General features: G+C 41.1%; 1 protein-coding gene and 1 long non-coding RNA gene across 2 annotated transcripts in view; one reads left to right on the forward strand and one right to left on the reverse strand.

The window, feature by feature from the left end:
- Positions 1-351: 351 nt before the first annotated feature.
- LOC138967346 (uncharacterized) overlaps positions 352-15,167 on the reverse strand; it is a 30,815-nt gene continuing 15,999 nt past the window's right edge. Inside the window, exons 4-7 of the mRNA XM_070339874.1 lie at positions 4,102-4,258; positions 2,458-2,626; positions 1,098-1,245; positions 352-664 (exon numbers count right to left, since the gene is read on the reverse strand). Coding sequence (XP_070195975.1) covers positions 465-664; positions 1,098-1,245; positions 2,458-2,626; positions 4,102-4,258 — 674 coding nt within the window. The 3' untranslated portion in view covers positions 352-464. The remainder of the gene's footprint in view (positions 665-1,097; positions 1,246-2,457; positions 2,627-4,101; positions 4,259-15,167) is intronic.
- Positions 9,586-13,444, forward strand: LOC138967356 (uncharacterized). The gene is made up of 3 exons (XR_011455931.1): positions 9,586-9,726; positions 10,929-11,040; positions 12,933-13,444. It is a non-coding gene; the product is annotated as an uncharacterized lncRNA (long non-coding RNA).

The raw sequence follows: 15,167 nt of genomic DNA on the forward strand, positions 1-15,167 counted from the left end.
CCTTCCCCTACATGTCAAACTTGCTCAGTGAAGGATGGTTGCTTTAACAAAAAAAATCATTAAGGCAGCTGTGCGTTCAGTTCTGCTGGGCTGGAAAGAGATATTTTACCCTCCGTAACTTGACTTGACACGCACGCACGCACACACACACACACACACACACACACACACACACACACACACACACACACACACACACAATTAATTCATTTTGTTCTTTTTCTTCGAGTGTCTTATATCTAAAAACAATACGTTTCATGACATCGCAATTTATTCTTATTCACACACACACACACACACACGAACACGCTCTCTCTCTCTCTCTCTCTCTCTTGCAATCACACACACACACACACACACACACACACACACACACACACACACACACACAGCGTCTGCTCCTCCTAAGTCATCCACCGACAAACCCATACTTTTATAGACTATGTAAAGACTATCATTATTAATCAGTTCAACCGGTTTACCTCCCCCCACAGAAATGTCTCATCTTCGAGCAGCGTTGCAAGAAACCTGTTCAGTGGCCGGTAGAAATTATCCAACACTTCCCTGGTCTCGCCCATCATCTCGTCCGCCTGACTGTCTCGGTTTTTTTGTGTGTCCCGTGCGAGACTAAGCATTTTATTTATCTCTGTCTCGGTCAGCCTCGCTGAAAAAAGTAATGAAACAAGTTTGTGAAACTTGATTGATGGATATAATTGGATTGAGAGAGAGAGAAAGGGGGGGGGGGGGGGGGTGGGGTTGGTAAAGCCAAAAGCAAGCATACAGGCAAATAGTGTTGATGTGGGTTTTTTTTAAACAAGAAATGTGTTTCATGAAGACACGTTGCATTTGATACACAAAACAAAGCCGGTAGCCTACTAAAACGGCCTCCAATCAAACAATCATACTGAAAGTTTTCCATCAAAACACACTACAGACGGGAACTAACCACAGACCCGAATGCAAAAGAGAAAGACGTAAAAAAACCGTCAAACAAACAAACAAACAAACAAACAAATACATCAGCTGACCGGATGTGGTGAGCACTCTGTTTCATGTTCCTAAAAAACCCACTACACCTAAATCAAAGTTACACTCACTGATTTTCAGAAACTTGATTAATTTGGAGAGCTCAGTCTTCGTGTCTTTGCAGAAAGTCTCGTAGTTGATCACGTGGACTTGATCTCGCGGGAACACGCGCAACCAGTCTTGTAGCATCACGTGGTACATTCCCACTCTGATCCTCACCTGCAGGAACAGGCAATCATAAGGAAACTGGTGTAATAATGTGCATAGTTGACCTCGTTGCAACGTGTGCCAACTTCATGCAGACCTCCACTACCCAGTGTTAGTATTTGTCAACACCAACTCGATCCTCCTCTGGGGAACAACTATCTAACCAACCAACCAACTAACTAACTAACTTGCTGAGTGACTGAATGACTGACTTACTGGTCGTGTGCTCAGTTTTACAAGGAAAGACAGAAACAACCAACCAGCGCGCCATTCAGCCATCCAAACACACATACACAGCCACACAGACACAGAAATCAGTGTACACTGACACACACGCACACACACACACACACACACACATATACAGAGAAATGTACAAACACACACACACGCATACACACAAAACACATGCCCCTCCCTCACCAACACACGCACACACCCACGTGTTACCGTGTGAACTTATACAATAAGGTGTTTACTTGTCCCACAGTGTGACTACAGCAACCTATCAGGGCGCGGTTACTAATTGATATTAACTGTGGAGATCATGCAACCTTCCATTCCTTGAACGTGTCCCCCTCCCTTGGCTTTTGTTTTTGTTGTTTCCAAGCCACACCCTTATGTTAACAAGATCGGGTGTTCTACTTTGCAGCGCTTCGCTCTATCTGAAATGCAGCTGGTTGTCACAAACCGCACATCGTATGTAAAGTTAAATAGTCCAATTGTATCATTGTAGTTTGTTTGCTAGGACAGGTGGCGTTGAAGTGCTGAAGAAATGGTAAAGCTTTTCACCTTTTCAGTGCGTTACGAGAGTTCGGTTTTGGAGGTGGGTAATCGAATGCTGTCATCTCGCAGAAATACTTGAAAAGCTTGTGATTGCAAACTGATGAAGAAACGAAATGTACCGTACCTGTTGAATTTTTACCGAAAGAAAAATTCAATTTTGTGAAAAATCTAGGCGTAAGCCTATACACACTATGATTATGTTGAAGTCTTTGCTGTTTCTGTAACGCACTTTATGCGGTTGTACAAGTTTTGGTTTTGAACATTTCGGCACAATTACTGTTTTATTGACAGCTCAGCAAGAGCACACTATACGCAAGATATCTGTAGCTCGGCGAGTCTCAATGCTACGTCTGCGTTGAATTAAATTGAAATCTGCTTAGTCTTCAATTTCTGATCCTTGTCGCACAAAGTGTAAACATGTTGCATCACCGTACTTACGGCTTTATTAGCAGCCTCCTGTACGCCGTCGTACACGCAGGTACGCATGGGTTCGCTACGCAGACATGTGCGTAATACGTCCAGTCTCTTCATTACGCGCGTATTGAAGTCCTCTGCTGAAGGCTTGAAGTCCAGTTTCACGGAATCCTTAAAGTATTCTGCGTACAACCTAAAACACACAATGACTATGCAGTCCAGAGACATAGTGCTTGCTGCCGCGCGAGGCGAGAAAATGTTCCCTCTTTACCTGTGCTGTGCTGGCCGCAAAACCCCTCCGCGCGGAGGTGTTTCCAGACACATCATACGTTGGGTGTATGATATAATTATGATACCTTTCCATCAGTTGCGCCCATTTCAAAGAATGAGCGTAAGCCAACGCGGCACGTGGTGGCATTTCATTGGGCAGCCACCTGGTCGTGGCCGGCGGTGATCGTGAGCTCCGATGTTCCTGTTCAGAGAGGACATTAACAAAAAGAAAAGAAAAAGAAAAAGAAGAATAGTTAGTCAGTGGAAGAAAAGACAAGTCGCGTAAGGCGAAATTACTACATTTAGTCAAGCTGTGGAACTCACAGAATGAAACTGAACGTAGTCCGCCGCTAGTGCAAAAGGCAGTGAAAGTGACGAGCCTGTTTGGCGCGGTAGCGATTGCGCTGTGCTTCATAGCACGCTTTACTGTACCTCTCTTCGTTTAACTGTCTGAGCGTGTTTTTAATCCAAACATATCATATCTATATGTTTTTGGAATCAGGAACCGACAAGGAATAAGATGAAATTGTTTTTAAAACGATTTCGGAAATTTAATTTTGATCATAATTTTTATATTTTTAATTTTCAGAGCTTGTTTTTAATCCAAATATAACATATGTATATGTTTTTGGAATCAGAAAATGACGAAGAATAAGATGAAATTGTTTTTGGATCGTTTAATAAAAAAATAATTTTAATTACAAGTTACCGATTTTTAATGACCAAACTCACTCATTAGTTTTTAAGCCACCAAGCTGAAATGCAATACCAAACCCCGGGCTTTGTCGAAGATTGCTTTGCCAAAATTTCAATCAATTTGATTGAAAAATGAGGGTGTGACAGTGCCGCCTCAACTTTTACAAAAAGCCAGATATGACGTCATCAAAGGTATGTATCGAAAAAAATAAAAAAAACGTCCGGGGATATCATACCCCGGAACTTTCATGTCAAATTTCATAAAGATCGGCCCAGTAGTTTAGTCTGAATCGCTCTACACACACAGACAGACAGACAGACAGACAGACAGACACACACACATACACCACGACCCTCGTCTCGATTCCCCCCTCTACGTTAAAACATTTAGTCAAAACTTGACTAAATGTAAAAAGATAGTTAAAGAAACGTTCAAAACAAATCAGTTAATAGCACGTAGACTGACCTAGTGTGGACAAACGGTGACCAATAATAATGGGATAATGGAGATAAAATGAACTTCGCTCAGTTATAGGTGTCGTTTCTTCGATCTGTAGGTGTACGCACTGGGACACACCAGCGCGTGATCCGTTGTATATAGGATTAAACGTTCTTATTACTAACCTTTCCCGTTTTTTTATTCACATTTTGAAGAGCCATGCCTGTGTTTTGCATTAAACATACATGTCTAAATTCACTGACCTTTCAGTTGGGTCTCTAACGATGATGATGACCTTGACATCAGGGTCAAGGTGATGAAGATAGTCGGCGTTGGTGTAGCGAGGTTCCAGCTGCCTCTCGTTGCCTGGCAACACCGGCCACACGTGATTGTCCCACAAGATGTCTTCCGCCACTTCACCTGATAATAAAACATAATATATCAACCTTGATGTTTTGGCACAGCATTCAGTCGCCATAAAAAAAATCAAAATACACTTTTTCATAGCAAAAATACAAATATTTGAAATAAACCAAATTCATTTTGCGAGCGATGATTGGCAAAACAATCGCGACGAGGCGAAATTCGAAGTGCTTGTCGCAAAAATATAGTTGCGATTGAGGCTTCTGCAAGATTGTCGTAGCTCGTCGCTGGCTTGTTCTGTCGGCTTGCCATGTCGCAAAAAAACAAAAAAACACACTGCGATATTTAATGAATGTACAACGTCAGCTCCGTCTTGAATTCATTCATTTGGATTGAGGATAACCGATTCATGACATTTCAGTTACGACGGAGCCATTTCACGGTGTGTCCACTGATTCCGTTCGTACGCCGGGTGTTTCCGTTCATACAGCGTCATTTTTGGCACTTGGTCGAGGAAAAAAATTGCGGTAAATCGTGTTGGCAGCGCACATTCGTGATATTGCAAGGATTAGGTAGCAAATTGATTGGGATATGTGTACAATAAATACCAAGGTGCTAGTCGTCCTCATAATTGCACACGCGGGTTAAACGTGGCAGCATTGGATGGTTTTCAGACATTTTCTTGTTTCTAAAAAAAAAAACCACCCAACAACAAGTTTCTTAATGGTTCGTTTATTTAAAATTTTTTTTTTTACAAAGCAAAAAATGTACAAAAACGTCGACCTATATAAACTCGTTTCAAGTGGACAGTCAGCTATAAGAGACAAAACAGACAACAATTAGTAAATGATGCTGTGACTTATCTTAGAATGTCTCCAAGATGTCGTAGCAATGGCAATAAGATAAACCGGGATGCAGCTTTATCTTGAAAACTCGTACAACTCACAGTAGATCCCGTTATTTTTGTTGTTGTTGCCATATTGCCGAGCATGTTTCACAACGAACACACACTTAGCGGCAAACGTGTACACGTACAACAGACATTCACATTTACAAACGTAAACCTGTGCTGGAGCATCCGACTTTTCTACCGACCTTGGGGTGCTATTGATCACGCGAAAATGATATACAAAATGATACACCTCGTTGTCAGTTGCACGTTTCTATGGACACGTGTGCTATTCAAGGTGTCAAGACCGAACACGACAGATTGGTCAGCACCCCATGTACTGGCCACAATTTATGGAAAGGTCAATAATTTCCCTACAACACTAAGCGAATATATTGATTTTATATCCCAGGTAGTGTCAATACAGTAGAACCTACAACACAGACACCCCCCAAAATCAAATTCGCAAAATCAAGGTTCTCGCGTTACTATTGTCTCAAATGACTTACGATTCTGTGTGCAGCCTATTTCACGACGTTGAATACCAAAAATCACCGATTTTCTTTTAAGGCAACGCGTTGAGTTGTTACTGAAACGTCTGTTATTTGCCTAATTACCCGCTAAAACGGCTCCAAAAGCACCACTAATGGCTTCTGAGAGAAACGACACCTACACCGTTCAGCATGCCATGACGTCATTGTTGGACAAGATAGGGGAAGCAGAACTGACTGACATGCACAAAGTGTTGCGTTTTAGCTTTTCTGATTTTTTTTTCGATTTCAACACGAACACCTTGTTTTTGCGAAATTGATTTGGGTGGGGGGGGGGGGGGGGGGGTGTACGAACGAAAAACCCCGCCTCACCCGCGTATCGTCAAACGACCATTCCCTAATGTACATACATGCACCTTGTTTTTTTTTATGTGAACGGTAATGAAACATTTTATTTTATTTGATTAACATCCACCAAAAACCAGGTCTCGACTGGATAAGGACACCCCCCCCCCCCCCCCCCCCTTCTGTCTCTCTCCGCCTAACACATGTCATGTCCGTACTTGAAAATATCAAAATGGAGAGAAGAAAAACAAGTCGCGTAAAGCAACATTTCTCCATTTAGTCAACCTTTCGAACTAACAATGAAATTGTACGCACTGCATTTTTTCACCAAGACAATAAATTATAGCTTACTGATACCCCGCAGCCAAGAAACCGCTGACACGTTTACTGAAAGGGAAAAGCCAGAATAGCGGAGTGGCGTTTCAACAGGACTGAAAGCGCACTTTTCTGAATTCTTTTAAACTTTCTGAGCTTATTTTTTAATCCAAACATAACATATCTATATGTTTTGGGATTCAAGAGAGGATAAAGAATAAGATGAAATCATTTTTGGGTCGATTGCTAAATTTTTTATTTTACGTAAAATGTTGAGATTGTTAATGACCAAACTGCACATGAATTATTTGTTAAGCTTTTAAGCTGAAGTGCAATCCCATAGTCCGGCCTTCGTTGAACATTGCGTGAGCAAAATTTCAACCGGATTTAAAAATGAGGCCTCAACTTTCACTAAAAGCCAAATTTGACGTCATCAAAGACATTTATCGAAAAAAGTAAAAAATGATCTGTTATCATCTGGAAGAATTTGTATGTAACGTTACGTAACATGAAGATCAGTCCAGAATCGATCTACACACACACACACACACACACACACACACACACGGATAACACCACCCTCATCTCGATCCCCCGTCTTTGTTAAAACATTTAGTCAAAAATTGACTTTATGTAAAAATCAGCAGTGCTATACGACTACTATCACTTTAACAGGCATCCTTCATCCCTCTCCCCTCTGCATCATTGGCATCACCCACGCCATCCCCCCCCTCCCCCTCCCCCCTCCCCTCCCCCTTCTTGCACCTGACCATATGTCACTGTCAACCTGTAAAAGTCTGTCGAGTGCGCAACAAAAAGCAATGGATTCAGTTTTTCCTTCACCCCCAATTTCTGTTTGGTGTTAGATACGTGACATGTGTGGACATTTTGACCCGCCTTGCGAACAAGGGCAAGGGTGCCGCAACCATTTACTACCAGCCTGATTAACGAGTTCTGTTTTACATGGAGAATTCTCGGAATTTCTGACCTTGTTCCTTTTGCGCGAGGAATGTTCATTTTTGTGTTAGGAATCTGGGTTGAATCATTGAAGGATTATGTTTCTGCCTGAGAATAAGGGTATGATAACTTTGGTTTAAAATATATACATAAACTTGTCTATGAAAAGAAAGAAAGGAAGAAAGAAAGAACAAACGATAGACGTACAGAGAAATAGACTCAGGTTTACTTCTCTTTATTAAATAAGTCAGAATGAACTTTTGGAACATTTTAAACTGCAAAGTCGTTTTTGTTTAGTTTATTGATTCATATGCATACTACGCACATATTTGACTAAATGGAAACCTCAAAGAAGAGAGAGAGAAAGAAAGAGAGAGAGAGAGGGGGGGGAGTTAGAGAGAGAGCGAGAGAAACAGACAGACAGACAGACAGAGTGAGAGAGACAGACAGACAGACTGACAGTGACAGAGAGCTTGTAACTTTGCTTCGATTCGTATTGTAGAATGTTACGACCCCTTTGGCGTACGAGTACCGCGCGCGCATGTGTGTGTGTGTGTGTGTGTGTGTGTGTGTGTGTGTGTGCGTGCGTGCGTGCGTATGTGTGCGCGTGTGTGTGTGCGCGCGTGCGTGCGTGCGTACATTCGTGTGTGCGTGTGTGTGTGTGTGTTTATGTGTGCATGTCTCTGACGCAGATTTGACGAGCATGTTGATGAAGAAGGATGCGCAGATGTGTGATAGCAAACATATGTTGTTACAGTATTCGTGTTGATTTTTATCATTGGTAAAAACATCTTAAAGGCACAGTAAGCCTCCCGTAAACCATCACAGATACTGTCAGGCTTTTACACACAGTGCAAACACCCTTTCATTTGAACGCTCACCAAACGGGAACATCCTAGGTGCCCTACGTAAAGAGCGAGCAATTTTCAAAGAATTAATTTTGCGGAGAGAGTGTCATAGACAATCGGACCGTGGTGCGTTTTGGCGCTAGACCTAACTTTTAAAATCTAAATAATAAATTGACAGCTTGTTACACAAACATTCTTAAATCATAAAAGAATTCTTTTTTTCATCAAGACAAGATCAGTACAATTCGAAGTTTTGAAAGTTTGAAAAAAGAAAAGCCCGGAAGCAGGGTCACGCAAGGTCGTGGTTCTCGTAGCATACGACGGTTTATACCTATCGCCAGTTCCTCTGAACAGTCAAACCCAAAAACCAACCAACCAACTATTGGCAGCTTAAAGCGCACGGACAACAAACAAACAAACGAATGATATCCAACAAATCTAGTAGTAGTTAGCGTAGTGCATAACAAATCAGCACGTCGCTACGTATCTCTTCGCTCATCTGAACAAGAGGGCTTCAGTACCAAGGTTTAGTAACCGAAACATATCAGTTTTCGACTTTGAAAGGACAGTGTATGTCTGTGCGAGTGCTTCTTTTTTGTACTATTGGTAAAATAGTGTGGAGTTTGTTGAAATAAGTATGGGTCAATGATAGAAGTAGATGAGTGATAGCAAAGCGGCATAGCAACGAATGGGGAGTGTCGTTTGCACCTCGAGATCAGCGCTTGTTTTCCCGAGTTTTAAATCAAATTTTAAAAAAATCGTGTGACGCAACTTTGGCAACCGGAGAAAGCCCTACCGTTTTTTCGTAACCAATACAGAATAGTAAACCTTGTTTCATATTTGAGGGGCGTAACTACATGGCTAACTGTTGACGTAGAGAGTTTATCTGGGACACAGTGAAGTGACATTTTATTCACCACTTCCAATCAAAGTACCTTTACACACATGTGAGTTTCTGCTTACTTTAAACATTTCATGAACAAAACCGTTTTCAGGCGTGTTCCTTCCCATCGTGCAAAACCACCACAAACTAATTAAGTTGTCCAGGTGTTTACATGGGATATAAGCAATCTTCCACTTCAACAGTACATACAAATGTACAGCTTGGCTGCTTTTTTATTCAGAGCAAAAAGTTTCATTGATGTACTTAATCATTTATTGACCTATTAATTAATCAATTTATTTATTTATATATTACTTTGTTATTGGTTCTTTTTTTTCTCTCTTTGGGCGAAATGAATTTTACAGGTTGACACTTGCGAAATTCAGTCAGAAAAAAATCCTACTGTGCACGGAACAGCAGTCAGGCTTTAGATTTTCCGCAGAGCCGAAGTCAATGCATAATTACTCATATGTTTTGTGCAAGCAACGAGAACGAGGTACCTTTAACATTTGGTCGACAATGCCACTTTAAAAAGACGGGAGGACACAGGGGAGGGGCCGGGGAGGCTTAGAGGGGTGGTGGTGGGGGGCAGCTAAAGGTAATCTACGGGCTACAAGCGTAGAACATGACATGAGCGACCACGTGACCCAGTGGAGTAATCCAAGGTGAGGATTAGTGCAGTGGTTGTCACGGTGATAGTGATGGACGATTGTCATTGGCCGAGGGGCTATAAAAGGTGCGACGGGGATGTTGGACAAGAATCTGCAGCTTCTTGTTCCAAGTAAAAACAACTCAAGGTGAGCTACTGCGGAGTTTTCAATTTCTGTAATTTTGTTAATTTTTATTTTTTTTAGGGATGTGACCGAGAGTCGTTATTTTTTGTATAATTTTTGGTTTTGTTCTTTCTTGATTTTTTTTAATATCTTATCTTTTAATTGTTTTGCTTCTTTTCCTATTTATTTTTGTTGTTGTTGACTTTAGATTTTTCTTAGATATGCACAAGAATCATTATTTCATGCTTTTTTTTCTCCTTGTTTCCTTTTCTTCTGCTTTTTTTTTTTTTTTTTTTGGGGGGGGGGGGGGGGTATGTTATCTCATTACTCTTGCTGCTGTGTTTGATTTAAAAAAAGAAGAGCCTTTTCCGTCTATTTAAAAATAGATAATTATTTTATTTTGTAGGGTTTTTCTTTCTGCATATTTCTGTTTTGTTGTTGTTTAATTCAAATAATGCGATTTAAATAAGAAGGACTCGTAGGAAAGTCGTGGAATACATGTATCCGAGTTATAATGTTTTGCTGAACAAAATTAAAATAAAAAATGTCAAAAAAGAAAATACTGACGAAAAATACAGTGTTTTTGTGTGTGTTAAACCTGACTCATATTTTTCAGTGTGGCAAAAAACTGTTCTTTAAAAAATCCAAAAGAGACAAAAAAGGGAAAAATACAGCTGTAGGCTTATAACATTGGTTCAGGCAGTTTACTTTCTTAACTGAACGTTCATTTGAGCAGACGACAAAGAGTAGGCCTTCAGCTATCTACGTTTTAATATAGATGGACAATGTCATCGAGCTTGTGTTTTAATGTGCAACAATCTCAACTGAAATATATAAAAAAAACCACAAAAAAACATGCGGGGAAACAATTAAAAACATATATTAGCCTGCATTTCCTTATATCTTAGTCGTATACGCTATTTGACTATATTTCCGATGAAATTGTTTATTTCTTGGAATTTAACTTCGGTTCAGGGTTCTGAATATTTCTTTCGACAATTGAATATATTTTTGTCGTTCGTTCGTTTTTCTTCGTTTCACTTTATTTGTTAATTCTATTACGTTCATGCTTCATTTCCTTGTTTTGTTTCTGTGTTTCTTTGTTCTTTCTCTGTTTGTTTGTTCATGTATATCTCTTTCTTTGCTTCTGTCTCGAATTTTCATTCTTACTTTGTTTGCTCAGAGTAGTGACTGCGTAACCATAAATTTCACGCATTCGTCCACAGATTAACCCGTCGACCGTAGCAGTGACAAGCAGTATCAAGATGATGAAGGTGGTTTTCGTTGCTCTTCTCGTCATCGCGGCCATGTGCCTTCTCGCCAACATTGCTGAGGCCCGTAAGTTGTCCTACTCTTTTTATATATCCTTTGTTACCATCTTCATTTCTCAACAACAAAATGTGTGTTATTTTTCTTCTGTAGAGTTATACCGATGCGTTACACGAAAAAGAAGGGTCCTTAAAAGTTTAATGTTGAGGCTCGCTGTGTCCTGTTTTGTTACTCTATATTCACAGATGGTAGCACACGCACCAGTTAAGCGGTCATTCAGAGAATGTTTTTTGTGATCACTTAAATAAAGTACACACTAGTCTGAGCACAAAAGGAAACTGAAAGAAACCCGGACCTGCTAATTGTCAAGTATCTAACAAGCGTAGTATGGTAACATCTGCAAAGAGATTTTTGCGTTGTTCAGAAGTCGGCTTCTTCTAATTCTTGTCGTTTTCTGTTAGATCGTCAGTCCGGACTGCAGGGCAGAGAGTCGGCTTAAAAACAATCTCTCTTCCAGTGAGTGACAGTTGCCAGATACGACCATATCAAGGACTACTTTAGGACCATATATAAAACCTTTCAGCGAAGCCTCGTATCATCCCAGGATTGGTGTCACGCTAAATTTAGTAATGGTGTCACGAACAAATTAATTGATGGTGTCACGCTAAATTAATTGTTGGTGTCGCGGTAAACTAATGGGCTGCGGGGCTCAGTGGCCAGAGGTTTATTTATAGCTTGTGCAAAAGCCCAGTCGTCGGCCTCAGTGGATTAGTATTAATGAGGCCCTTCTAACCGACACATGGTCCAGTTTTCCGGCAGTGGACAGTGACATTCTTGATTTAAGTTGACACTTGTGAGATATAACTAAATGCCTTATACTAGGTCCCAACATGCTTGAGTGAGGCTCTGGTCGGGTTGATAAGACCTGTTGGTTGAGTGGAACACGTAATACTTTGCGCGTGTCTAGCTAAAGCGGAAAGATATATTTCACTGGTATACAGGGGGCGGGGATGTAGCTCAGTCGGTAGCGCGCTGGATTTGTATCCAGTTGGCCGCTGTCAGCGTGAGTTCGTCCCCACGTTCGGCGAGAGATTTATTTCTCAGAGTCAACTTTGTGTGCAGACTCTCCTCGGTGTCCGAACACCCCCCGTGTGTACACGCAAGCACAAGACCAAGTGCGCACGAAAAAGATCCTGTAATCCATGTCAGAGTTCGGTGGGTTATAGAAACACGAAAATACCCAGCATGCTTCCTCCGAAAGCGGCGTATGGCTGCCTAAATGGCGGGGTAAGAACGGTCATACACGTAAAAGCCGTGGGAGTTTCAGCCCATGAACGAACAAACAAACTGGTATACAGAAAGTTATTCCACACTTCATGAACGTAAACGTTTCTTATAGTGATATAAAACATCTTTTGTTTTATTGTAAATCCGAAGAAAAAAATACTGTTTGCAGCTTAGGAGCCTTCTTATTTTTTTTCTTATCATCCAAACAAATAAATAGGTCAAGAAAGGCATAACCTTAAAATGTCAGCCTTATACAGGTCGATCAGCCATTCTTTTTCTTTCCATTCACTCCCTCCCTCTCTCTCTCTTTCTCCCAGTCTATCTTGCTCTCTCTCATTGATCAAAACATGATCAATTAAAGAAAGAAAGAAAGAAGAACACTGAGAAGCAGGAAAGCCGGTAAACAAAAATAAGGAAGAAAGCAATTCACGTAAAGCGGTATCAAAACATTTAGTCAATCTGTTTCAGCATAGTTTAAATCAATTTTCTTTAAAGGAGAGGTCACCACAGTCCAAACACAAAAACAACAGCAAACAGCAGACAAATTAGAAAGAACTTCACTTGAATGTGATGGCTTAATGGCTTGATGCTCATTTCCATAGCTTATGCCACGAGCCTCGTAAAATTGAATTTGATTTGATGCCTTGCCTGACTGTTTGATTTATTGATCGCAGAGCCAGTCAACAACCCTGGCATGGGTGGCATGGGTATGGGCGGCTTCCCGGGACTCTTTGGACCCAGCCCCTTCATGAACCTGCTCTGGATGCGTATGCTCGCCGACGGCTGGTAACAAGGGAAAATGTCGGACATCATCCGGGAACTTGATGACGACATCGGCCGCTTGACTTCGGACTACGACTTCATTCTCCATTGACCCGCTTGTGTCACATCCGGATCACGTGATCAAAGCATGATTGAACCTTTTAGATGTGTGACTGCTTTTTTTTCCCTCTGGTATGGGTTTTCGCAGCGGTTTGATAGGAAGAGCTGACTACATTTTGTCGTGTTTTCGTTTTTCATTGTTTTAGATTTGTGTTGTGTGTGCACATTTTTGTGTGTATTCTTGTTATATTATATTAAAACGGGACACCGTTTGAAAATCCTTTTTCTGTGTGATCCAAGAATTGTGTGATTGTCCTGTTTGTCAATGTTGTAGGCCAGTAGTAAACTTTATGTTTTGCATTCATCCTGGTTTCATGAGTTCATCTGGTGTGTGTGTGTGTGTGAGTGAGTGAGTGAGTGTGTGTGTGTGTGTGTATTTGTGTGTGTGTTCATGGGTGGGTGGGGGAGAGAGAGAGAGAGAGAGAGAGAGAGAGAGAGAGAGAGAGAGAGAGAGAGAGAGAGAGAGAGAGAGAGAGAGAGAGAGAGAGAGAGAGAGAGAGAGCAAGGCTGCCAATCAGTAGAAGTATCAGTCATTTTATTCACAACGAAAGCTTTGGCAACAAATGATTTTTTTTATCGAAATATTATTCATTTTAATAAAATCAACACCAAAGTACTTTGTTGCTCTTCGACAAAGAAATTTATTATCTGTAGGACGAGGAAACCAAGAAACAGTTTAGAAGAAGAAGAACAACAACAAGATCAACAACAAGAACAAAAGCGAGGAGAATAATAACAAGAACAAGAAGAAATATTTTACTTTCTATTCAGTATTAGTTTCTGTGGAAACGTTTATGTTTTTCAAACCAGGGGATAAACTGTATAGTCGAAATCGAATAGCAGCAATCAGATTCAGATGAAAACAACCAAAATGTACACATACAGACGCACGCACACTCGTTACAGGCAAACACACAGGCACAAATATTGAAAGAGAGACACACACAGGTACACACACATCTACTTAAACAGACAAACACAGACAGACAGATATAGGCTTACAGATAGACAGACACAGACACACACGCACGTACGGACACACACACACACAAACACACGCACGCACGCACGGCGGTAAATATTGGTTATCGTCTCTTCAGCAAGTACTGATATTCGATACTGACGCACGCACGGGCACACACACGCACACACAGAACCAAACACTGCTTTACTTCTCAAATTTTGGACATTGGCAACACGATGAGAAAGGTACGCACGCACGCACACACTCACGAGCGCGCACAGACGTCTCTTCAGCAGTTATTGGTATTCAAAACCGACGCACGCACGGACACACACACACACACCACACACACACACACACACACCATACACACACACACCACACACACACACACACACCACACACACACACACCATACACACACACTCACCACACACACACACACACGCGCGCGCGCACGGACACACGGCAAATATTGTTTTCGTCTCTTCACTAGTTACTGATATTCGAAACCGACGCACGCACGGACACACACACACACACACACACACACACACACACACACACACACACACACACACACACACACACACACACAATAAAAATTACTGATGCCATGACATTTAAGAGGTGTTTTTCTGAAAGTCATAATAAACAAAGGGAAGTTAGCGCTCTAAACGCATTCGACATGTGTAATAGAGAAACCTGGAGTTATTCGGAACCTGTCTCCTGGCACTTGAGAGAAGAATAACAAGCATCGAAATGAACAAGGGACTTCCATCCATTTGTTTTATTATAAATTAATTTCTAAAAAAGCCACTTCAAGAAATTAACTAATTCGTAAAAATTGATTCATAAAAATATCCAACTGTGCACAAAAAGCCGACTTGCTGTTGAATTTGGGTATATTTTCAAGTGGATGGCTTCTCATGTCTGCACAAGTCCCGCCAAGAACTAAGATATTAAGCCAAATCACGTGTACACGGGACGGACTGTGACTTCAGAAACCAGCAACAGTTTCTACATAAGTTTAGCAAATTAATTCACCGGTCAGCTATCTGAT

The sequence above is a fragment of the Littorina saxatilis genome, linkage group LG1 (assembly GCF_037325665.1).
Source record: "Littorina saxatilis isolate snail1 linkage group LG1, US_GU_Lsax_2.0, whole genome shotgun sequence".
Lineage (NCBI taxonomy): Eukaryota > Metazoa > Mollusca > Gastropoda > Littorinimorpha > Littorinidae > Littorina > Littorina saxatilis.